We start from the raw sequence: 26001 nt of genomic DNA, 5'->3' as shown, positions 1-26001 counted from the left end.
TGTGGTGGCCGGTGTTTTCTCTTCCGAGGGACGCGAATTCATGCTGCACACTCTTTGAAAGGGTTTATGATAAAAGACACGCGTGTTTGTGGGAGTAAAACACTTTAGTACTATGTGTCACTGTGGTGGCCGGTGTTTTCTCTTCCGAGGGACGCGAATTCATGCTGCACACTCTTTGAAAGGGTTTATGATAAAAGACACGCGTGTTTGTGGGAGTAAAACACTTTAGTACTATGTGTCACTGTGGCGGCCGGTGTTTTCTCTTCCGAGGGACGCGAATTCATGCTGCACACTCTTTGAAAGGGTTTATGATAAAAGACACTCGTGTTTGTGTGAGTTATTAAATGTGATAAAAAAAACACATGTGTGTGTTTGTGCATTCGTTACACACGCGTCGAAGGGTTTATGTAAAAGGGTTTGTGTGTGTGTGTGTGCTGCTACACGCATAACGAAAGGGTTTACGATAAAAGACACGTGTACGTTTGTGTTTGTGTGTGTGTGTTTTTGTGCGTGGGTTTACGATAAAAGACAGGCGTGTGTGTGTCAAAAGGGTTTATGATAAAATATGCGTGTGTAAGAAAGACACTGTGTCTTAAGACACTCACTTAACATTAAACTGATTACACATTAGATTAAATTGAAAGTTAGTTTGAACGAAAAACTGTTATCCAATCATAGCAGTGGGCGTTTACTTCCAAGTCGTCAATGCAGCCCGCCCATTAAAACGGATCACTTCTCTAACCAGCCTCAAAATCAGGGTACAAAATAGCCTATTACTTATTGCTTTTGATGTTTTTGGATGTAAAAACCATGCAAACGTCATGAGTAGACCTCAGACAACAGTCTAAAACAATAAAAACGCCAGAGGAAGGGCACCTTTAAGGTTTCTTATGAAAACATTTTAATTATTATTTACATAAAATAAACGTAATACAGCCACACAACAAAGTTATGAAAATATTTTAATCGTTATTTGCATGAGAATAAATAAAAACTATCACCACAATGCTCACCACTATGATTCCCCTTATCTCGTGTATTAATATTTTTAAGTGTAACAATTTATGATTTGCAAAAATAACTGTTGCATCTGTGTAGATTAGATAAGCAAAGTGTATGCGCGTTGTGCACGCTATACATTATGGTCAAGCATGCGCCCTTAAAATAGCATAATGAACCACGCGCAACGCGCCACTGACTTTAGACTAGTTTTTTTTGGTTAGTAGCGCAATTGTTTTTTGAAACTGCAAAATAGCATAAGAGATGGTTTGCGCCGCAACACGCCTCCTTTTTGCGCTGAACCGCCCAGGGAGCGCAAGTTCATTCTCTAGTTTGCTGACGTGCATCTGTGGAGGGAAAAACCCCGCTGTGCGCCGGCGCAAAATACGAATGATACATGCGTCACTGACAAAGTCAATTGCGCTGGGTGCAAGATAGGGCCCAAGGTGTTTGCGTGGTTTATGGTTAAAAAATCTAATCTGTACGTTGTGATAGGTCTGAATACCTCTGATGTCAGCTGGAAATGTGACGCTCCGTACCATGTTTGAAAGATTTGTGCACAATGCAGTGCTAACAGGAGTTAACTTACAGGCTGTGAGTCTTGAATCGGTAGGAATTATGATAATTTTGGTCTTTACTACACTCTATAAATATATATTTCATAAAATACCTTTTGCAAATCGTTAACATGTGCTAATACACACATACACATACAATTACCCAATAGGCAGACATTTTATCCAAAGTGCCTTGCATTCAATGCATTCTAGCTATGTATGTGTGTTTCCGGGGAATCAAACACATGACCCTTGCATTGTTAACACAATGCTCTACCAAATGAGCTAGAGAAATGCTTTGTGCATGCGCTAAGTACCCAAGTTAAAGTTTCAATGGTGTTAAACTGCATGAGGACGCCAGGCCTGTGCTAAAAACATTTTTTTGTGATATTTAAAAACTTTGCATTCGTGTTAAAGTTACATTTAAATCTTTCATTGGAGGCCCGTTCAGGTCACATCTGGTATTGCGCATCCATTTAAAGGGATAGGTCACCCAAAAATGAAAATTTACTGATCCTAATGTTGTTTTAGACCTATATGAATTTCTTTTTTCTAATGAACACAAAATAAGTTATTTTGATAAATGATGGTAATACACAGCTGGTGGAAACCATTGATTTTCATAGTAGGATAAACAAATCCGTTAGTATTCAATGGGAATCATCAACTCTGCGCTTACCTTATTTTATCAAAATATTTTCATCATCATTATCACAATACTTCAATATGTTTTTTTTTTTTGGAAGTCAATGGTTTTCATCAGCTGTGTGCTTATCATCATTTATTAAAATTTCATCTTTTGTGTATATCAGAAAAAGAAATTCATATAGACCATTTTGCAAGACATAAACAACACTGGTCCAGAAACACTTCCTGTTTCAGTTTGTAACTGTTTTTTTATTTCACATATAAAAAACATCTTAAAGATGTCTGTTTTACTTTTTTATTTAGTTCTATATGTTCGGTGGGTCGCATTTTATCCCAACATTTATGTAGTGTTAAACAACTGAAACAGGAAGTGCGTCTGGACCAGTGTTGTTTACGTCTTGCAAATTGGTCTATAGGTCTAAAACAACATTAGAGTGAGAGTAAATTATGACAGATTTTTCATTTTTGTATGAACTGTCCCTTTAAGGGCTGAATTTATAACACAAAGATGTTTTATAGCATTTTCTCCTCACAATTTTCATAATTGCACCCTTTGCGATGAGTAAGTCCCGTTTGTGCATTGTCATTTTCAGCTGTCTGTTTCACTTTTGTGACTCAATCCATCAAGTTACAGTGCTGAGCTGCCTTCAGCCTTCGCATAAATCGCTCAGAGGGGCGGACAGAGGGAAAAAACTGCAGGGAGGGGAAAAACAAAAGAGAAAAGGATGGAAACAAAAGGCTCTGTGATCCGCTGACACCCTTGAGGACTTCGGAGGGAGGGTGAGAAAGTTAAAGAGGGGATGAGAGAATGGAAGGTGAAGGAAGTAGGAGAAAAGAAATGGGGGAGGGGGTGCTGGGGCACAAAGCAAGTTTTGTTGTTGCTTGTTTGTCATGTGATGGGCTGCATCGTTCGTCTGGATGCTAAGACACTGGAAGTCCAGTCAGGAAAATAAAGTGCTGAGTCAGGGGTCACGGCCAGTACAGGGTGAAAAAAAAATGTGACCACAAAATGTTTTGGCTGCCTAACTCACAATGATTTAAAGATGACGTTCCAAAATAGACACAAAAAAAATCTGTATAAAAGGAATTTTCGTTTTAAAGATATAGCAAACCCAAAATAAATTTCAGTTTGATTTTAATCTTTGACATGACCTTTCTCAGTCAATATTAAAGATAAGAAGGTTATATTTTCATTATATGGGAACATTTTATGTAGAAAACAATAAATCACATAAGATTTGTATTCTCTGGGACTCACCTTAGAGTTTCTTTTTTCTTTCACTATCTCATTTTTCTTTGTTTTTAGTATGCATACCATACATGCACATCCAAGGGCAGGTGGAGGTCATGCATTCATATACACAAACACTCAGGATTCATTCAGCTGTCAACCTTTAACAACATCACTTACAGTATGATAAGGTCAAGAGTTTTTTTCATGACAGCTCAGTGTGATGCTTTTGTGCTGTTTGTTCGGTTTTTCCAACATCTTGTTTCAGGTAGACTTACTTGTGCCACAGTGCATTTGAATAATAGTGTGCCTCAGGCGGTTCACATTTCAATGAGCGTGTTTAATAACATGTCAGGCTAATTGTTGCCCCACCTAGGATCACATACCTACAGCACCTGTCGTGAGCTTATGGGTCAGTGTTGGTGAGGTGGGTTGTACAACATGCAAATTACAACCTCAGAGGTATAAAAATGTCTGCAGTCAAAATCATTCAGAAGCAAGGCCGGAGGTTAGCAGTGATGTTAAATCCATTTCTACATGTAGGTCATGATATGATAATAGTTAGTATATTTCACTTTTAAAAAAATCCTGATAATTTACTCACCCCCATGTCATTCAAGATGTTTATGTCTTTCTTTGTTTAGTTTTTTTTTTTTAGGAAAAAATTCTATGATTTTTCTCCATATAATAGATTTTATTGGACCTCAACAGTTTACAGTTTCAACACAGTTTAAAATTACAGTTTAATTGCAGCTTCAACGGGATCTCTGAAGCACTTTAAAGTGCTTTTAAAGTACACCTATTTCATTGGTATAAAACAACATTATTTTGTGTATTTTGGTATAATACAATGTGTTTGCGTGGTTTATGGTTATTATTTTTGTAGCTCCATATATATATATATATATATATTTAAAATTGTGAATCGGACCATAGTTGCTCTTTAAATCACAACTTCTCGTCTTGCAGTAGCCGTGTGACGTGCCAGTGCGACCTTACGTATTAACCTTACGTATTAAGCCCGATTTATAGTCGTACGTAAGTTCCACGCCGTAGCTACGCCGCAGGCTATCTCTAGCCTGTGCGTAGCTCTGCGTAGCCTGCCGTGCACCTCGCAAAATTTTTAACAGCGCGTCAGTTCTACGCGGACCACAGGCACTGTGATTGGTCCACCAGAACCCCTCTTGTCAGGTAAAAAAAAGCTGCGTCATAGGTATTTCCATTTGCGATGGTGAAAACAAAGAATGGCCAAGTTGAGGAGTGATTTAACTCAAACTGCAACAAAAGTCACTGTTTATTTACTTCCATCATTGCTGGTCTTCTCCAATCATACACAACTAGTTGCTGTTTCTTCTTCGTTTGTGGGTTAACTTGCCAAGCTTCTTCTGATTTGACGGTCGCGCTGCTACTGTGGATACACTCGTGGATACTGCCTACCAGCGGTCTGCGCGGGTGTTTACACATCGACGCGGACAACGACGCAAAAGTATAAATGAAAACCGACGCGGATCCTATGTGGTCTCGGCTACGCCGTAGGACCTACGCACAACTATAACGAGTCCTTTACGCAATCACGTCCAAAGGTCACACGTTACATATGTAAAGCGCACACTTGCAGACCATTTTAAACAATAAACTGACACAAACACATCAATTAGTATCATTCCACATACAACAACGTTGGAACGGTCCTCTTTCTCCACACTTGTAAACTATAGTTTTGCATACATCATGCGTGACCTTTCGGTGTGATTACGTTATACACAAGGTCATGCTGGCGCGTCATATGGCTAGCGTAAAATGAAAAGTTCTGGTTTAAAAGTACATAGTTATTTTTTGGCGAAAACGACAATCGTTTGGCTAGATAAGACCCTTATGCTTCCGTTGGGAGGCCTTTAAAGCTGCATTGAAACTGCATTAAAACTGTAAACTGTTGAGGTCCAATAAAGTCCATTTATATGAAGAAAAATCATGGAATTTCCTCAAAAAACTTAATTTCTTCTTGACTGATCATGGAAAGACAAACATCTTAGATGTCGTGGGGGTAGAGCCCTGCAAGCCCGTTAGGGCCCGACGGGGCCCGACAGGCTAAGCCCATTTGGGCCGGGCTCGGGCTGTTTTTTTGTTTTTTACAGACCGGGTTCGGGTCGGGCTTATTTTGGCGTCTCTCCTCATTGTGTGTGTGTGTTTGCGTGTGTAGCAGAGACAGCGCGCATCTGATAGCGCGGATCCGAGAGAGAGAACACGCATCAAAGAGCAAGCATGTCAGAGAGAGCTTAAAAGTATTGATATGGGTTTCGGATCAGGTCGGGTTCGGGCTGAAAAAAATGCAGGCATTGTCGGGCTGGGGTCGGGTTGGGCTTGAACACTACAGCCCAACCCAGGTCCGGGTTAGGGCTGGAGTTTTTGGCCCGTGCAGGGCTCTACGTGGGGGTGAGGGGATGATCATAATTTTTTATGAATAGAGTAGAGTAGAGTATTCCTTTAATAATGTAGTGTAGTGTTTATTTATACTTAGTGCTGATAATAAAACAGATTTAGGGTTTGATGGATTAATCAGAAACCGCACACAGGAGACTAATCTTCAGAAACAGGCAAGAATTTGTGGATGTAAACCTATACTGTATATTGCTCTTTCTTAAAAGCCAAATCGACTTTTTCAGTATATAGGTGATAAGAGTTTTTATTTTTTGCATTTACCGAATGACTAAATCTACTCCTGAATAGCTCAGTGGTACCGCATTGCATTAGCAGGCAGGGCAAAATGTCATGTGTTCGAACCCGAATAAAATGTATACCTGAAATCCTCTGTAAGTTGCTTTGGATAAAAGTGTCCGCCAAATGCATAAATATAAATGTAAATCAATCTTCTCATTGTTTCTCACATTTTCCTTTTCTCTGCCCTTTGTGTCTTTTCATGTCACAGTCTAAGCGAGAGTTTCTTCATGGTGAAAGGGGCAGCTCTGTTTCTGCAGCAGGGTAGTTGTCCGCAAGGTCCGAGAGGTCAACCGCATCACAAACATGCAGGTAAGTCCACGCCTAAAAAGGGTTTCAAAATCCATCTTTTCACATCACACCCAGTGATGGTTTAGGAATCTGATGCTATAACGTCCTGATTTAACAAAAAAAAAAAGTCATTTACTAAACCTCATGTCTTTTTGGGGAATGCAAAACGTGTAACACATTCATATTATGGCTACATACCTTATAGTTTCGGTGAGATTTAACCTTAGTGAATTTATGGTTCCCATAGTACATTTTATAAGGGTTACTGCCTGGACTGCTGAGAGAGGCATTCATAAATTTGCAGTAGATGCTGTGGAGCCGATGGACAGACCTCAATGCTTGATAAGCACTTAGAACGTGTGTGCGTGAGGATTAGCTAGATTAGCAGTTTAGCTTAGCACATTGGTACTGTGAGAACAGTCCTGTTCACTGGAGACATTGAGTTTAGAGTAAAGTCCTCTGTTTAATACAATATGTTTTTTGATGCTGTAGGCCACTTATGTTGCCACTTAAAGGTCCATCGTGTAACTTTTAAAAGGATCAATTGACAGAAATGCAATATAATATACATAACTATATGATCAGTGGTATATAAAGACCTTACAAAATGAACTGTATTGTTTTTATTACCTTATAATGAGCCGTTTTTATCTACATACTCCGCGGGTCCCCTTACCTGAAAGTCGCCATTCGGCACGCCATGTTTCTACAGTAGCCTTTATTTGGACAAACTGTTCTATAGAGCATGTTTTGTCACTGATGTCTCAGACAATTACATTTTTGTCCTGTGGCGATACTGTAGCTTCTCTATGCATTTTGAAAGAGAGGGGTAAGCTGTGGACCGAGCCGTTGGTTGCAATTCACAATTTCATCGCTAAATGCCGCTAAAAATCTACACACTGGACCTTTAACAGTGGTCTACATGGCCTGAAGCCGAAGTTATACTAGGGCCGCCCGTGTACGCGCGCCGCCGTCTGCATTAAGTTATTTTCGCGTGAACCGTCCCCGTGCTGCCGAGACGGGACACTACGCTACAAACAATTACACAAACAATTTCCAAGAACAGAAAGCTGTGGAGCATTTTTGTCATCATAATATTTGATTCTGTTCTTTGTTTTCTGGTTGCTTGTTCTAAACTTTGCTTGCAGTGGTGGATTTGCTACTTAGATACTTGGAAAGCTATGCGGACGCTTGCGTATGCGAGCCAGACGTGGACACGGAAAAAAGGGAAACCCCGGCCCTTGATTGTGAAGGCAACTGTACAAATCAAGCATGCCGCACAAGCCCTGAAAAGTGAAGCCAAAACGTCTCGTTAGACCCCTAGTGACTGGTCCTAGTATAGGTCATAAACCCCGCCCCCATGTTATTCAATGGGAATTGAGACCAATTAAACAATTTAATTACACTTCAAATATTTTTTTCCGAAGCTAGTTTCTGTCATTTACTGTAGTTTTTATCACGCTGATGTAAATTCAAGTGTTTGTTTTAAAAATAAGTTTGTTTTAGTTAGTTATTTAATGCTATAAAAACGGTGGTGTGACGTCATGATTGACAGCTGTGATATGCGCATTCTGCAAGGGCAGGGCCTTGATTTCACGCATTTTTTCTTTCTTTCTCTCTCCTCTCTATCTCAGCACAAAATGTCATGGGTTCAAGACCTGGGAACACACATACTGATAAAAAAATACATTTGTAATGCACTGTAGATCACTTTAAAATATAGCCCAGCTATGTGACAACTAGCCCCGTTGTTCATGTGCCATAAAAGCATCAGAATCAGAGAGTGTAACTGATTTTCTGCCTTTAATCCAATGCATTTACTCAACCTCCAAAGCAAAGATGCAAACACATACATGAGATTTCAAATGTCTTAGTTGCCATTTGTCCAACAACTTCTATAAAGTGCGACACGCTAATTTTGTAGGACATGTTTACTGTTAAACAGAGAGTGAACATTGCTTTGGGTATTTTATGACCGAAACTATCACCGTGCAGACACAACAAGCCCTTCAGGTATATGGATTCATGATCTCTCGTCACGCCTTCAGACAGTTTGTTGTCTGATAGATAGCAGGGTTTTTTTGCATGTTGTTGTTGTGGTTATAAACTATTCAAATCATCTGATGTTTTCACGCATCTGTTTTGTCAGTCGGTTATTATTATGCTGTCATCTGGTTTATGGTTGGGATATAGGGTTACATTTTTGACGTGCCCGGTTTGAACGCATTGGCAGCAGTAATCGAAAGCGAGTTAGCGCAGGTTTGACGAGTAACTTTGTTTTTTACATCGAGTCTGGCCAGAGGGCATATAGGGTTTTAACCTCACTGGATTCTTGTAAGTAAAAAGTTAAAATAAGACCTAGACTGCCCATCAGTCACAAGGAAGTAGACAAAGGCTAAACAGGGACTTCTGCAAACCACAGTGTGTGTCAGAGGATATCTGTCTGGAGGATCTTGAATTAGATTTAAACAATTATTGGAATAAATAATTGCGTCACAGCCATAAAAGTTGGAGAAGTCAGCTGTCTCAATTGAGAAACAGCTGATGACTTTCTCAGAATAGATGTTATAGGGTTCATCTACATCAGTGTAACAGTCTAGGAACAAACTGTTCTCAAAATGTTTCTTTTTTTTATTATTTCATTAAACAGTCTTACAATGTTGACGTCAATTCATTAAGAAAATCCTCTGTGCTCATTCTGAAAACAAATTAACCTCTTAAATACGGTATCTGCTCTCTGTGCTGATGTTTTTATATGTCCTCGATTTTCGTGATATATACATTCTGGTTATTTTTTATTAGTTTGACATCATCAGTCACCTCATGTGACTCATTTGCATCCTCATGCCGCCAGAAAGACTAAAAGTCTGTCTGTGTTGATAAATTAAACACCCTCCAAACTCCAACAGCCAGATGCATCAAAAGAAAAATGTGTAAATGAGTTTGCAATATCTTTGCATCAAAGTTTAAAATATAAACAGTTCTGTGGAGTAGATATGACACTATATAAAATACTATAAGAGCCAGATTTACTAAACATGGCAAATTAGCCTAAGATCATAATTCTAAAAAAGTGCTAGTGGGAGTGGATATTTCTGCTGGTGATTTACTGACAAGGTGTACATTAAAGAGTAACTAAACCCAAAACCAACTTTTTTAAGTTAATGATCTGTAAGATTGGGGCTTTAGTAGTGCTGTTCATTGATTTTAGTAAGTTTTTTGACATTTGGATATAAAGTGTTTCAATACTACAATATATGGTGTAAAAACGTCTGAGTGCTGCCCTCTTCAGGTGGAACGGTTGCTACTGCAGTTGAATTTTCCTATTGGATGTTGGGTCCAAAAAATGACTCGTGACGTAAGCAGGTTCAAGATCACCACGCCCTTTTCATTTCCAACATTTCAACATTTCATTTCCATTACACCATATGCAATTTAAGACATGCTTTTTAGGTGTTAAATTATGGTGCAAATACCAGTAAATTGACGAACACAAACCTTAAGGTTGACGTATAGTTCCATTTTTACATGTACATGAAGGTCAACTTTTTGTAAACGTGCATAGACGCGAATGACATCGGGTGCTTCTTCACTCTCAACGCTCCTTCAAAAGCGCGAGCTGCGGCAAAAACCGCAAGGCGCTCGGCGCGCATAAACAGCGTGCAAACGCTCCATGCCCATAGAATATCATTCAAAAAAGGCGCCTGCAACTGCCATAAACTCTTTTGGTGTGATCAGCCCCTTATAGTGATCATAATATAATAGTTTCTCAGACTCTTTAATAGAATACATCCAGAAAATACAGGAAATATGTATATAGTATTTAAAACTGTATAAAATGTAAACTTATGTGTCAAGTTTTTAGGGTAAACTCCCCTTCCACTTGATCAATTGCAGGATCTCTTAAACCTAAATAAAACTAAATCCTAATTTCTAATTTTAAAGACATTTGTCTTTTTAACTCATTCTGCTCAAGATGTGTTTAGTGCAAAGAGAGGTCACACTAAACACTGACGATGCTTAAAGAAGACATTTAGTCCTGAAAATTAAAATTTATATTTTTTGTACATATTTCCTGCATTTTCTGCATCTTAATAAAATAGACTAAAAATAAATATGGATGACATTAAAACTTCTAAAACAACAAGTCTGGTGGGGGTGGCCTAAGATTTTTGCACAGTACTGTTTGTCCATGCTTTTTCAGAAAGTTTTTTGACTATCTGTCCCAATGGCGGCCGGTGACTTCTTTTTCGAGGGTGCACGATGCGAAGCTCGTAAAAACATGTATTTAGCCGGTCATGTGTGTGGCTTTTCATGTCAAAATATGTGCCTGCTGCAGACGCATTTATGATAAAAGAGACGTTCAGGTTTGCCAGATACTTGCTTAATCTCATGTGTAACCAGAGTTTAGTGTTAAGTGAGTGTCTTTTTCCAATAAGCCACTCTTAAAGGGGACATTTCACAATACTTTTTAAGATGTCAAGTAAATCTTTGGTGTCCCCGATATATCTGCACTAAATGGTAGTGCTGTGGTTGGATAATGCAGATTAAGGACAGTATTATCCCCTTCTGACATCACAAGGGGAGCCAAATTTCAATGACCTATTTTTTCACATGCTTGCGAAGAATGGTTTACCCAAACCAAGTTACTGGGTTGATCTTTTTCACTTTTTTTAGGTTGATAGAAGCACTGGGGACCCAATTGTAGCACTTAAACATGGAAAAAGTCAGATTTTTATGATATGTCCCCTTTAATGTTATGATGTTTTTTGCAAAGTTTTTACATTTGTGTAGTGATAAGGAATGATAATAATAATATTTATTCTTATCTCTTCTCATTACCTCAGCATAATGTAAAATTGCGTACATAAATTATGCTCTGAAAGTTTTCATAGTACACATAAAGTCTTAATTTTGTAAAAGAAAAATGTATTTCTCATGACTACACCTGTTTGAATTATGTTTGTGTTTAAGAGTATTTCCTTGTACATTGCATTACTATTCCAGTCATAGGGAGTGACTTACAATGACAAAACCCCATGACGATAAATTATAAATGCCAAAACAAGATTGTAGAAAAACGAATAATTTACAATAATTGCATAAGTAATTTTTTCATATATCTGCTTGTTGTCTTCATCGCAAACAAATTTTTACTATTTGCATTATGTAAATTCATCTCATTGAGATACACTAGAAGACCACAAGGCACGTTTTGGTATATAAAGAAAACAACTCTCTTTTTATATACTGTATGTCGCAAATGCAAATCAATAAGCAAACTATAAAAGAGACATCATCTGTTTTGATAAAAGTGTACGTCGGGCTATGAGGTTGATTTCCGTGTGTCGGCTTTTGTTTATAACCTCCTTGTGTACTTGACTTCCCACATGAGTTACATCAGAGCTTCATGGGTTCTGCCAAAATGTACAAGAACAAGAGGGGGTTTGTTTGTGTACGAACGCAACATCAAAGGTCAAGGAGGTTCGTTTGTCCGTGTGAAGATGAATGAAATTAAAATCATATGTTTACTAGACTCAAACAGGAGGGGCTAGAATAAGAAAACCGACAGGTTGTTAGATTTATAATTATTGAGCATTATTTGCACAAAAGGTGAAAAATTTTTTCCAGCCAAAAGTACGAACACATTAACTAGCTGTTTTTTCCTCAGTGTAGTAATGTGTGTAGTAACTATAGTAACTAGTAAACTCGTTTATAGGAATGTTTTAGACATGTATGTGCACACAAAAACACTTTCTACCTTTTATTTCTGACAGCACATTCCCTTCACATTACATCTGTGTGTGTTGGACACTTTGTACTTTGTAGAATTGTAAAATCAACAGAACTATAAGAACATTAATAAAATCCACATTGCTCTTTTCACACCCAACATGTAAAGACTAATTCGTAATGCTGAGATTTTTGGCATGCCTGCTCTTGATAAACCCGAGATCTCATCTCAGCAGGTCATTCATTCATTCCTGAGCATAGCTGTGTTATGTCATCTTTGGTAGAGTGATTTAATTTTATAGTTGTTATTAGACAAAAGGTTTAGGATTGTCAGCGTGAATAGTATTGTGTTGACACTGATTTGTCGGATTGCTTTTCTTAACAGGTGACTTACCTCAGCATCTGCAGGTGATGATCAACATTCTTCGCTCAGAGGATCGTATCAAACTGGTGAGAACACACACACACAAACAATGTATTGGCTGATTCATGTACCTTTTATAAGTGCCGAACCCTGTGACTTGTGAGCAATTTAGCCAAACTATATTATAGTATGGAAGTGTTGCCAAACCTCTATGCACACACACACACACACACACACACACACACACACACACACACACACACACACACACACACACACACACACAGTAACTCTTAGGCAGTGAGTCAGCCTGAATGCATTTTATTGTCCACAGGTTGCCCAAAGACCTGTTTTCATTCATTGTGTTTATTAAACCCTAAAACTCATTTATATGTGTTACTAGCTGTTTCTGAGAGTTTCCTTGGTGAAATATAAACCAATAGCAGTGCCATTCAAATACAATGTGTTGATTATTGTGCATTTGGAACACAAATTAAGATATTTTTGATATATTCGCATAAGAAACGAGTGAAGGAAATGCCAAATTTCAAATAAAAATCCCTTAATTCACAAAAAGTTTTTACGTTCGCCTGAGGTGGTTTTTGTCTTATGTGAAAAAGAGTTAATGCAAATAATAGGAGATGGAAACGCATTTGCCGAATAAATTCTGAAGTAGCGTGACTGACCGTCAAGCTGTATCAGTTTACATTGTTGTCTTTACCATATACTGTATGGGGCTTGACATCATCGCTTCAGTTACAAGCTGCACTGCTAGTAAAATTTATAACTTGTACATATAGCTTTGTTTATAACAATCGTAACTAAATGCAGTCCTGTCTCTATTTTCTAAGCATGCCCTGTTCGGTCCCTCCAGAAAAACGCAGTTATGCGATCTCACGATTCAATGCATAATCAGCCAAAGTCCGCATATTTATGCGGGGGCCGCATTTTTTAAATATGCCGCACTTTCGCCACATAAATTGCTGATTTTTGCTCGCAAAATATGCAAGGCTTGAATGATTTCATAATTCGTGAAAAAAATTCATAATTTCGTAGCAAAAAGTCATATATATCTTGAAAAAAAGTTGAAAAATGTTGCATTTACTTGACACATGCGCAGCCATGTCCCCTGTTGTCATGGGAATGTTAGGAAGTGATGTAATTACGTGACGAGAACATCAATGAAAAGCTGCAGACAGTTTTTGCAAGTTAACGCAGTTTTTGCAAGTTCCCACAATTTCTTTGCATAAAATTGCATAAATATCCCAAATATTCCATAGCATCTTTTTAAGAAAACGTGCCGCAAGATCAAGGATTTTTGCCCGCAACCATCACAAAAAAACTAAGCGTTTTTCTGAAAGGACTGCTTGTTTTATTTACTGTTGGTGGTTACCAATACCACCGTCATTCACTCTTAATAAATTGATGGAAACGAACCTAATTCACATTTGTTTGTTTTTCATTTTTTGCGAATTTTGAAAAGATTCACTTCACGTTTTAATGGAAACCCCACTATTGTTAAAATAGTTCATGTGACATTTTCCATGTGAAGTTTCAATCCTTATTATAAAGAGACGAGAATAATTTGGTGCTCATGAAGTCATCTCATATTCATGAAAGCAGCTAACGCATGTGTTTTAATTGGCAGCCATAGATGTATACATGCCAACATGCATAAATGCCTCATTGATGGCTCCCATCTGTGGAGGGATCAAATGAGACATCTGTATATATGTCTATGGCCGACGCACAACTCTGGTATTTAACGCATGCATGTGCTACTATTGCGAATAAGTGTCGGACCCTGACTTTATGAGCACTAAAAGTGTTCCCGTCGCTTCATAAAATGAAGATTGAGTAACTGTAGACTTATTGACTATTTTAACAATGTCTTTACTACCTTTTGGAGCCTTTCTGAGCATCTATGTATACATATATCTATGGCTGACACACTACGCTGGTGTTTGATGCCGCTTTCACATAGGATGCAGTGTGTGCTGCGCTCGCCGCTGTGTTCAGCGCAGGCTAGCGATTTGTGCTCTGATGGCCAGACCAAAGTAGGCGGGGTTTTCAGTAAATTACTACAGTGTTTATATTTGCGTTAAATAGTCGATGAGGAATACTCAGACTGATGTTGCCCGTATCCATTTCACGTAACTTTAAGCTGCCTACCTACAACAAGCTACTTGACTTAAAACACACCTGACATGACAACTTGAATTGCTACGTGTTTCCATGCAAGGGTTTTCCTTCCGATGTCTCTGTAGGAGTATAAACTTGTATTATAAAGCTCCGGGAATTCTGAGTATAAGCTTTTTATCAATTTTGCTTGTTTGGATGCCCCGTTTCTATTGGCTGCGTGGGTAATCGTCACAGAGCGCAGCGCAAAAGTTACATTATGTTAAACTTTGACCACGGCGTTCATGCAAGCTGCGCTCCGCTGGATTTGCGCTTTGCTCGACGCAACAAAAAACCGCCCTCGCGTGGTGCAAGCCATTGAAATGAATGGGTATCATAGCGCAGCGCACACCGTGTCCTATGTGAAAGCCGCATTATGCGTGTGCTACGTTCCTGAATACGTGTCGGAGACTGACTTTATGAGCACCAAAAGTTTTCTCTTCGCTTCATGAAATGAAGATTGAGCCATTGTAGTCACGTGGACTATTTTAACAATGTCTTTACTACATTTCTGAGCATCTATGTATACATATATCTACAGTATGGCTAACGCACTTCACTGGTGTTTATGCGGTTGCTGCTTTCCTGAATACGTGTCGGAAACTGACTTTATGAACAGCAAAAGTTTTCTATTCGCTTCATGAAATGAAGATTGAGCCACTGTAGTCACATGGACTATTTTAACAATGTCTTTACTACCTTTTGGAGCATCTATGTATACATATATCTATGGCTGACGCACTACGCTGGTGTTTGACGCATGTGTGTGCTGCTTTCCTGAATATGTGTCGGAGACTGACACCAAAAGTTTTCTCTTCGCTTCATGAAATGAAGATTGAGCTACTGCAGTCACATATATGATTTTACAATGTTTTTACTATCTTTCTGAGCATCTATGTATACATATATCTATGCACGCACTACGCTGGTGTTTAACGCATGTGTGTGCTGCTTTCCTGAATATGAGACTTTCTGAAAACTGAAAATATGTTCAACGCTTCATGAAATATAGATTGAGCCACTGTAGTCACATGGACTATTTTAACAATGTCTTTACTGCCTTTCTGAGCAACTTTCACAAGTTGTGAGTTGCATCTTACAGGTGTGGAATAAGTAATTAATAACAAAATTTTCATTCTGGAGTAAACTTATAGTGATTTTTTTATTTTATTTACATGGTTGTTCATTTGTAATCCACAGGCGGTACGGTTAGAGAGCGCATGGTTAGATCGTGTGCGGTACATGGTGGTGGTCTATACAAATGGTCGGCAGGACACAGAAGAACACATACTGCTGGGCATGGACTTCAGCAACAAAGACAGGTGACATAAAAGTCAAATGCCATTTGATATCAGCAAGGATATTTAAATGTAAAAAGATGTGTCACTGTCAAAAAAATTGTATGTTACAGTTTCAAAATGACAATACAGAGAACACAGCAAAGTTCTCTGTATTGTCATCTTGAAACTGTAACACAACAAATTTTGACAATGACACTTTAACTTCTCTTATTCAAAAATAGGCAAATATGTTTGCTGTAGGCTAATCCAGTAACTATAAAGCTACATATGAAAGAATAACAATTTTGACTTCATTGAAAGAACAATTTCCTCCTTGCTTATGGAAGCGTTCTCTCTCTCTCTCTCTGTGATCTCTCTCTCCACCGTCCTCTCTCCGTATTTGCACCGACAATTATCACACATAAGGATATTTTAATGTAAGAGATTGAGGATTCACATTTTATATTTGTCTATCAATGTTTTTCTGAGGTGAAATCATTGCGAATTTCAGAGAAAAGCATATGGACAAGTAACTATTCTCACCTTCTTACTTCTGACGTCGTCTTTGTAATTTTTAACTGTACATTTGTTTGTTTTTTGTCATTCACAGTAAGAACTGCTCTATAGGGATGGTGCTGCCCCTGTGGAGTGATACCAAGATTCATTTAGATGGCGATGGGTGAGTGCTGCCCCCTCTGGACACTAAGAGAAAATGCAGGCTGTTGGTCATTTGACCCCTCAACATTTGGTGCACAGATCTATGTTTATGTAAATTATAAACAAATCTTTACAACACAGGCATTGACAAAAATCTAAAGTATTCCTTTTATTTAAATTGTTACATATAGAGGCTTTAGTGTTACTTAATTGATGAAGTATGATGGCCTTGATTAACCTCTTGTGTTATATCTCCAGGGGCTTCAGTGTGACTACAGCAGGACGTATGCACATCTTCAAGCCTGTGTCAGTCCAGGCCATGTGGTGAGTAATTAATCCAATAACTAATTGTTAGTTTAGTTGCAGATCTTAACATTCTTTGTGTTTGCATATAGGTTTGGATTTTATTTCACGTATTTGCTAGAAAGCCTCAGATTATAATATCAGCAGATAAGTCAGCTATTTTTAGCATATTATTTCTTAGTGTATAAAATATATTGTAAAAGGCTGGATGAATTCACATAGCTGTTTGTGAGGTAGACATCTGTTTTGTTTTTGGGGGGGGGGTTACATTAGGGTGGTCCTAAAAAACCCACCCCCTAAATGTGTAAGGATATCAATAAAAACACACTCTGCAAAATTTTTTATTGTTCCTACAATATCTAGAGGTTGCTCGAAGCCTTTGAATATTTCCAAAATCACATATTTTGGCAAAAACTGTACCATTTAATAACATACAATACAACACACATAAAACTTGGAGGGTAACTTTGTTCCAGTTATTTCAGTCTCTTCTGATCTGAGTAACCATAAAGCGGACTTGCTTCGTGTTGCTTCAGCCATTGTCTCAGTGTATATTGTCTATTGTGCTTCATTCACATTGAAGCTTTCTTGCTTTGAAAGACATTTAGTGTAGGACAAATAAAAGTTTTAATTGCAAGGAGCATGCTCAAATAAGTCCATTGATGCCATAAGTATATATTTTTAAACAACTATACATGCTAGCACATAATATGCGAATATGTTACATTTCAAAGGTCTTGAGCAACCTCTAAATATGAATTATTGAAAAACTTTGCCCAATTTTTGATTTATTTATTCAAACATATTGGTGGGGTGAGAGCATGAACTTTTAAAAGCTGAAAAATACATGTTCACAGGTGCTTTAGGAGTTTGGTGTCTATTAAAAAATTGTGCTCCACACTGCCATCTGGTGACTGTTAGAAAATACTATGGCAGTGCCTGATCATAAGTGTAAAGTTTTATTTGTGGCTCCGTCTATAAAATCCAGGCTGAAGGCTTAAAATATAATTATGACCTTACTTAAAGTGATCAATCTTAGATTTTCACAGAATCTTCTTTATATTATGTTGGATGATTTTATGTAGAAAACTGTAAATCACAAAAAATGACACGCAAGGTCACAATTGTCACATAAGCATTCAAAGTATGAAAATGATAATAATATATACAATTATTTTAAATGATAAACATATTCTATACATGTTTATATACAGTATGTGAAGCAGATATACCATTATGGCAGTGGTTCTCAAACTTTTTTAGCATGCAGCCCCCCTTGTGTACGGCACATTGCTTCGCGCCCCCCCCCCCCCCCCCAAAGAAAATTTGTGACAAAAAACTGTTCTAAAACTCAACTTTTAATTAAACAAAACATATTAAATGATACAAAGTATTGCTGTTGGTTGGTAGCCTTATTTTTGTAGGTTTAATTGCACAGAAAATGTCAAAACTGGGGCCCCCCTGGCACCATCTGCGGCCCCCCTGGGGGCCCCGGACCCCAGTTTGAGAATGACTGCATTATGGTATATCAATGGTTTGTCTAAAAATGCATGGTGCCACTTTTTTTAAATCCTGGGTTTTATGCTTGTGGAGAACTAATTCAGCTGACTAATAAAGTATAATACACTGTCTAAGACAGTACCATTTTAATAACTAAAATTAATCGACCAAACTATTCGTACCTATTTTACGAGGTGGCTAATTCATATGAATTCATACGACCAAATTGTATGTTTTTGTGTGATTTGCTTTCAGCTCTGTGACGTTAGAGGCGGATCACACAAATAGCGTTTATTGCAGTGCTATTTTCTATGGGCAGTGAGTGTTATGCGTGCCGTTTATCCGCACCGAACGCGTTTTGGCCTCCTCCCGCGCCACCCGTTTTTAGAGCAAACGTCCTGTTTTGAAAGTTTCTACTTATATGAGAGCAAAAGAGCGTTCATGCTTCAATATTTAATACATGCGTTCAAAGTGTAGTAATCATACGTTTTTTGTTGTAATCACTTTGTCTGACTTTTTGTGAATTAGCCAACTCGTAAAATACATACAGTACAAATTCCCATGAGATCAGGTTGGTGACATCTGTTGATTAGGGGTTCTTATTGTTTATTAAATAGATTTTTCTCTGAATTAGCTACATGATAACACATGATCTGCAATAACCATAGCTCACATTTCCCTTGCATTTCCTTCAGGTCAGCATTACAGATCCTACACAAAGTGTGCGAGGTATCACGCAGGTATAACTATTTTCCCGGTGGCATGGCCCTCACGTGGATGGGTTACTATGAGAGCTGTATCAGCTCCGATCAAAGCTGCATCAACGAATGGAACGCCATGCAGGACCTGGAAACATTACGACCGGATTCTCCCGCAGCCTTCGTAGACAAGTAAGTGCAAACCAGGAATAAAGGCCGGCGCTTTTTGGCACCGCTCAATCCCGGCAGACGATTCGAATTAACATTTGTTTTTGGAAGTGCCTTATTCTTGCATTTCTCTTTTGCGACCGACCGAGACCGCAAGCAACAACCGGACGTGTTTGTTACGGGTTGTCATGGTGTAATCTCATAGACGTTTGATCTGTGTGATACATAAGATCGTATGCAGGAAGTGAGGTGGTGCGCTAATAAGACCTTCTTTGATGCTTTTTATTGAACTTCTACACTAAATGGTGTTTACTTTCTGTTTTGCAGGCCAACAGAGAGAGAAAGAACCGAATGTCTAATCAAAACCAAACTCAGGAGCATCATGATGTGCCAGGACCTGGAAAACGTCACGTCCAAAGAGGTCAGCAGGAAATCGAGTTGATGCATGCTCTATAATAACTTTACGCAGATGACAAAGTATGACTTATGGGTCTTTCTCAGATTCGCATCGTGCTGGAGCAACAAATGAACCGTAATCTGAAGGAGTACAAAGAGTTCATAGACAACGAGATGCTGCTTATCCTCGGCCAGATGGACAAAGCCACTGTCATCTTTGACCATCTTTATCTGGTTAGTGCTGCATAAATCTGGCCTGTCCACTTTCATCTATTTTCCTTTTTAGACGTTGATGTTTGCCAGTCGTACTAGAATGTGCATGTCAGTTTGAAAGTTTGGGATTTGTCATGGTAGCAACATGAAAGCCTTTGAGGCCAGGAGACGTTCCTCATAGTTTACTTGGTTTTTATATTAAAGTTTATTTCTAAATATTAAGCATTTTAGTTTAACCACTTATTTTCCGCCGTCTTTTTTTAGGGCTCTGAATGGAACGCGTCAAACCTAGAGGAACTTCAGGAAACTGGGTGAGTTTTATACGGGTGTGCCTCATATATCTTGAAAAGTGAAGCTCTTTGATCGCCCCCTGGTGGCTGGCTGCAGTACAAGTCAGAAACCCCGCCCTCTCCATGCAATCAAACGTGACTCGGGTCAAAATAAAAAAATTAATTACACTTCCCAAAAAATTTTCCGAAATATGTTTTTCATCCTTTTAGGTAGTTGTTATCAAGCTGATATATGTTCAATTGTTAATTTTTGTAATAAGTTTCTTTTCAGCTAGGTATTTGATGTTAAAGAAACGGGGTGTGTCGTTATGATTGACATTTATGATTGACAGCTTCTCTGAGCGGACTCTCTGAGCTAACTAACTATTCATTTTCGTTTTTTGTGTTATTTCACATCGACCGAATGTGTATATAATAACTTTGCAACTAAGCAAGCCAGTCAAATGAGAAGTTTAAGGGGCGTAGTTGAATTAGGCGTGCTAACGGTTGGGCGTAAGTTTAAAGGGGACAGAGAATGAAAAACCATTTTTACCTTGTCTTTGTTGAATAATGGTAGTCTACCCGCATTCACAAACGTACAAAAACTGCTAAACATGCTAAACATCTCAGTCTCATAGAAATTCCTCTTTTAGAAATGTCAGCCAGAAAACGGCCCAATCTGAAAAACTGATGCTTATGACATCACGGGCATCTCACTGCCCCTCCACTTTAAAATAATTGGCTACATTTTTTGAGTGGCAGCAAAGTCAGCCAATCAGTAATGAGATTGCAAGTTAAGCCAGTAGGGGGAGCCAAATAGGTGCAAAACCACTTGTTTAAAATCCCCCACCCTAATAGAGCTATCTGAGAGAGGTTTTTAGGAAGCTTCTAAAGCATTACAGACCCCCCAAAAATTTTTTGTCTACATGTCACATCACAGAACAAGGATAAATACCCCGTTCAATCATTCTATGTCACCTTTAATAACGCGGCTTCATCTTCGGGCTCCACAGACGATTCCTTCTAGGCTAGCGGCTTTAAGTCAAGACCCATTTACACAAGACACAATGCACAGACATGCATTTGGTTTGATCATTTGTTAATAAAATCTCATATATGTTATTAATTTATATTTGTAAGACTGTTCCAGTCAAGGCCGTGTTGTTAGTTTCAGGCTGTTATTATCTTGGAATAACAAATTTCAGAATGTCGCCTCTGGCCAATCAGAATTAAGGATTCCATAGATAGATAGATGATAGATGGATGGATAGAATGGATATGTAGGTAGTTAAGTAGATAGATACTGTAGATAGATAGATATATACGTTTGGTGCAAAGGTGTTTCTTTAAAGGGAAGAAACAGCTCCAGTGGGTTTATTTTTGTCTCTGCTGACGGAAATAAGAATAAACCTGCATGCTTTTGGTTTTCCATTGTTGTCCGTGTGTAACGTTTTGGGATCTGTTCATTGCTATTTTAGGGTGGGCTACATCCTGAACGTTACGAGGGAAATAGACAATTTCTTCCCGGGAACTTTCTGCTACCACAATGTCCGAGTGTACGACGATGAGGCTACTGATTTACTGGCACACTGGAACGAAACGTACAACTTCATTGTCAAAGCAAAGTAAGATTTGTGATTCATTTGTTTATGAATGAATTGTGAGATATTACACTTCATGCCATTTTTCTCTCTGCCCTGCAGAAGAAATCGGTCCAAATGTTTGGTTCACTGTAAAATGGGTGTAAGCCGGTCTGCCTCCACAGTTATAGCCTATGCCATGAAAGAATACGGCTGGTCTTTGGAGAAGGCCTATAACTTTGTCAAGGAGAAACGTAGTATCGCCCGCCCCAATGCCAGCTTCATGAGACAGCTGGCGGAGTATGAGGGCATACTGGATGCCAGGTATGACAGACGTTTCAGTATAATGTATAGATATATCTACAGTACTGTATGTGTTATTTCTTAAAGGCTGTATACACTGGGTTCTCACAGGTCCTTGAAAGTTTGTGAATCTGGGGGAAAAAATTAAAAGTTTAGTATTTTATTCATTTTTCACCATACACCTCAGAATTTAGTGGTTTAAAATAATATATTGTCCCCCAGACATGATTTTTGGCCACTTATTTATAAATATGAATACAATCACTGTTTTATGACTATATTCTGTTTCTTCGTTTTCCTTTAAGTAAGCAACGTCATAACCGCCTATGGCATCCTGATTCTGAATGTGATCACCCTGACTGCCAGCAGCTCGCGGGCCCTTGTTGTTTAAATGCAGAGACTGTCACCAACAACCCCACAACTCCTGGGGTGACGATATGCTGTGAGCCTGCGGCCCACTCCTCTCCTATCAGCCTGGATCTGGACCCCGGCCACCCACAAAACTTCCATTACTACTTCCGCCGTCTGTCCGACTCCGCCCTCGACAGTGAACCATCCACGCCCCTTCAGGCGCCACCTTTGGTGGATGTAGGTCGCCTCTACATTGAGGTTGCAGATGTGGAGCAAGACGCGCTTCTCGATGAAAGTCTTCCAATACCCCACATCGCCGGTCCCGGGGAAGGTACGGCCGCTCAGACTTGTTCTCGAGGGGCGGAGCCCCTGGAGGAACTACGTCTGCGGTTGGAGTTCAGCACGGTGGAGGAGGAGGATGAGGAGGAGGCTCAGAAAGAGCAAGAAGAGATGGAGGCGTTAGCAGAAGGAGCAAAGATAGTAGAAAATGAGGAGGGGGTCGATCTGGCGAGCCTGAATCATCTGTGCAATGAGAATTCCAACAACAACAATCACATCAGAACGCAACACCATCTCGCTGTGAGTGCACAATTTTTTCCCTTAAAGGGATAGTCGACCAAAATTAAAAACGTAAGACGAGGGGAATGTATATTCTGCTATTATTTGACTCAACATGCATTAATGTGTCTTTTTATTTATTTTTATGTTAAGCTGCAGGCTAAGGAAAGACTTGGTCCTGGCTCACTGATCATTTCCAAGCCCACCCAGAGTGCTCTGTTAGAGGCTAACAGACGAGGCCTCACCCCTTTACCCCTTCACAGCGTGCCCAGTATCTCCATTCAGATACCAGCCTGTGCCAACTCTGTATGTGGCCAGCATGCATCCAATCCGTGCCTTGATGCCAATGCAATTCCTTTGAGGCATAATAACGAGCCAGAAAGCAAATCCATCGATGATCCCAACCAGGATAATGGGACACCACAGCAGGAGAACAAGGCAGATGGAGATTTAAAGCAAAAAGGGATTGGTATACAGGGTTTACCTGGGAATGAGAGAGACATTAAAAGTTCAGATGTCACTTGCTCACCACAGCAACTAGAAACTCTAACGCAATTGCAAAGATCCGGGCTTGTTCGCCGCCGCACGGAACGCTTGGAAAAACTCTCCGGACTTTTCCAAGAGCGTGCACGTGCGAACGAGCATCGTTGTGCTGAGGATGCAACAAACAATTCGATTGACTCGTGTCGGACACGGACAGATTTTTCTACTGAAGCTGCGGTCCCACTGACCAACGAGACCTTGCTGGCCGCTCTAGGTTCAGGCGGACTGACGCCTGTCTCGTCCCCGCACGGTTCCACTCTCACTCGTAGCTCCAGTAGCGACAGCCTCCGCAGCGTCCGCGGAAAACCGGGACTCGTGCGCCAGCGCGCACAAGAAATCGAGGCTCGATTGCGTCTGGCGGGACTTACCGTACCGTCTCACCTCAAACGTTCCAACTCTCTCGCCAAACTGGGTAGCCTCACGTTTTCCTCTGAGGATTTGTGTTCGGCTTGCTCCGATGCAGAAACCCTTCTCATGCTCTCGCTGTCTCCGGAACCCGAGCGATCCATAAGCCCAGACTGGGCCAGGCCCTGGCAGTCTTCCGCTCCCTCAACATCCACCAACATGGGTAGCACCTACCAAGCAAAAGCCGGGGAGTCTGGGAGCTGACGTCAAAAATGGGATATTTTAAAAGTAACACGATTTTTGGTTTAGTTATGCAACCATTGGGGAGATATTTATACATTTCAGTCACTTTTGTGAAGTTTTTAAAGTGAGAAAACCGGTTGAGCATTCCTTTGAATTAGTTATAAGTTATCCCAAATTTTCCTTGCATGGACTCCAAATGTTGCACTTTGCCGCACTCTCACCAGTCCTGTTGTTTTGAAAGCAAAACAAGCCATCCAATTCCAAAGGCTGTTACAGAAAGAGTCAAAATAGACCATTGTGTAATGTTTCCATCAGTCCGCCTATTTACCCTGCTACAAATCACTTATCTCTGACCCCGAATGAGTCACGAATTCCTTCAGACATGGTCACAAATGTAAAAAGCTTTTTTAAAGCCGTTCTCCCTACTGAGCTTACACTTCCTGACTGTACGGTAAAAGGAAAAGAAGTCTTGTTTAGGAAATTTCTTTGCGTGCTGACAGACATGAATGTGCACGAGAAACCTCAGTTCTTCCACATACTTCTCTTTTATCATATGCAGAACACTGATCATTTATACACAAATCTTCAAATCAATACCTCATTACAGTACAGTAATGTTTGTAGGCCAGGGACTCGGGACAAGATATTGATGCAGGCCCATGCAGATAGCAAAACATGGCGACTGGTGACTTTAGTGTTCACAGTGCATTGTGTGTGTGAAGGGTCACTAGGATCACCAAGTGGAGATTTGTTTTTAAAATCTTCATCTTATTCTCGATGAGGGTGTTATGAAAGACAATCATTCAGAAGTGAAGGGAAGTCGAGTACCTCATTTCACTAAAACGCTTGTAGATGCAGTTGTTGTTTCTCTGAAGAATGCAACTGTGTAAAATTTATTTAGGATTGCTTGTTTCCAGTATTTTTATAGAGCAGTGGGATTTATCGGAAATCATGCATTGCAAAAAATGATTTTCAAGAAAAAAAATTCTTAGTATTTTTGTCTTGTTTTCAGTAAAAATTTCAAAAAATTCTTAAATTAAGATGCAAAACGACCCAAGAAAATAAGTCTAGTTTTTAGACCAAAAATATCAAATTTAATTGATTTTGTGCATAAAACAAGCAAATAAATCTGCCAATGGGGTAAGCAAAAAAAAAATCTTGAAAATTTTTCTTAAACCCTAAATTCAAGAAAAAATTTCTTACCCGATTGGCAGATTTTTTTTGCTTGTTTTATGCACAAAATCAATTAAATTTGATATTTTTGATCTAAAAACTAGACTTATTTTCTTGGGTCATTTTGCTCATCAAGAAAAAGCATGTAATTTAAGAATTTTTTTGATATTTTTACTGAAAACAAGACAAAAATACTAAGAATTTATTTTCTTGAAAAACATTTTTTGCAGTGTGGGGTCACACTGCAAAAAATTACTTTCTTACTTAGTATTTTTGTCTTGTTTTCGGTAGAAATATCAAAAAATTCTTAAATTAAGATGTATTTGCTTGATGATCAAAACGACCCAAGAAAATAAGTCTAGTTTTTAGACAAAAAAATATAAAATTTAAGTAAATTTGTGCTTAAAACAAGCAAAAATATCTTCCAATACGGTGAGAAACTTTTGCTTGAATTTAACGTTTAAGAGAAAAGAAAACTTATTTCAAGATTTTTTTTCTCGCCACATTTGCAGATGTTTTTGCTTTTTATTTTTTTTGTCTAAAACTAGACTTATATTCTTTCTCATTTTCTCATTTCTATTTTCTCATTTTGCCCATCATCATCTTGATTTAATTTTTTTTTTAGATATTTCTACTGAAAACAAGACAAAAATACTAAGCAAGAAAGTCCTTTTTTGCAGTGCACTTACCTAAATTACTTCAATG

General features: G+C 38.9%; 1 protein-coding gene across 5 annotated transcripts in view; it reads left to right on the top strand.

Annotated features, from left to right (window-relative positions):
* ssh1a (slingshot protein phosphatase 1a) overlaps window positions 1-25113 on the top strand; it is a 49051-nt gene extending 23938 nt beyond the window's left edge. For 2 of the 5 annotated variants that reach the window (XM_073814726.1, XM_073814725.1), the window contains exons 2-14: window positions 6362-6462; window positions 12560-12624; window positions 15917-16038; window positions 16607-16675; window positions 16912-16977; window positions 19152-19346; window positions 19650-19743; window positions 19824-19952; window positions 20196-20242; window positions 21679-21825; window positions 21904-22104; window positions 22389-23013; window positions 23146-25110. In XM_073814726.1, the coding sequence (XP_073670827.1) occupies window positions 6381-6462; window positions 12560-12624; window positions 15917-16038; window positions 16607-16675; window positions 16912-16977; window positions 19152-19346; window positions 19650-19743; window positions 19824-19952; window positions 20196-20242; window positions 21679-21825; window positions 21904-22104; window positions 22389-23013; window positions 23146-24144 (2841 nt within the window). In that variant the 5' untranslated portion in view covers window positions 6362-6380 and the 3' untranslated portion in view covers window positions 24145-25110. Of the gene's footprint in view, window positions 1-6361; window positions 6463-12404; window positions 12455-12559; window positions 12625-15916; window positions 16039-16606; window positions 16676-16911; window positions 16978-19151; window positions 19347-19649; window positions 19744-19823; window positions 19953-20195; window positions 20243-21678; window positions 21826-21903; window positions 22105-22388; window positions 23014-23145 lie in introns of those variants that run through there. The other 3 variants (XM_065250732.2, XM_065250730.2, XM_073814727.1) reach the window with 3 other exon arrangements.
* Window positions 25114-26001: the final 888 nt, after the last annotated feature.

This window comes from Paramisgurnus dabryanus, chromosome 5 (assembly GCF_030506205.2).
Source record: "Paramisgurnus dabryanus chromosome 5, PD_genome_1.1, whole genome shotgun sequence".
NCBI classification, from domain to species: Eukaryota; Metazoa; Chordata; class Actinopteri; order Cypriniformes; family Cobitidae; genus Paramisgurnus; species Paramisgurnus dabryanus.
This window is presented reverse-complemented; position numbering and strand designations above follow the sequence as displayed.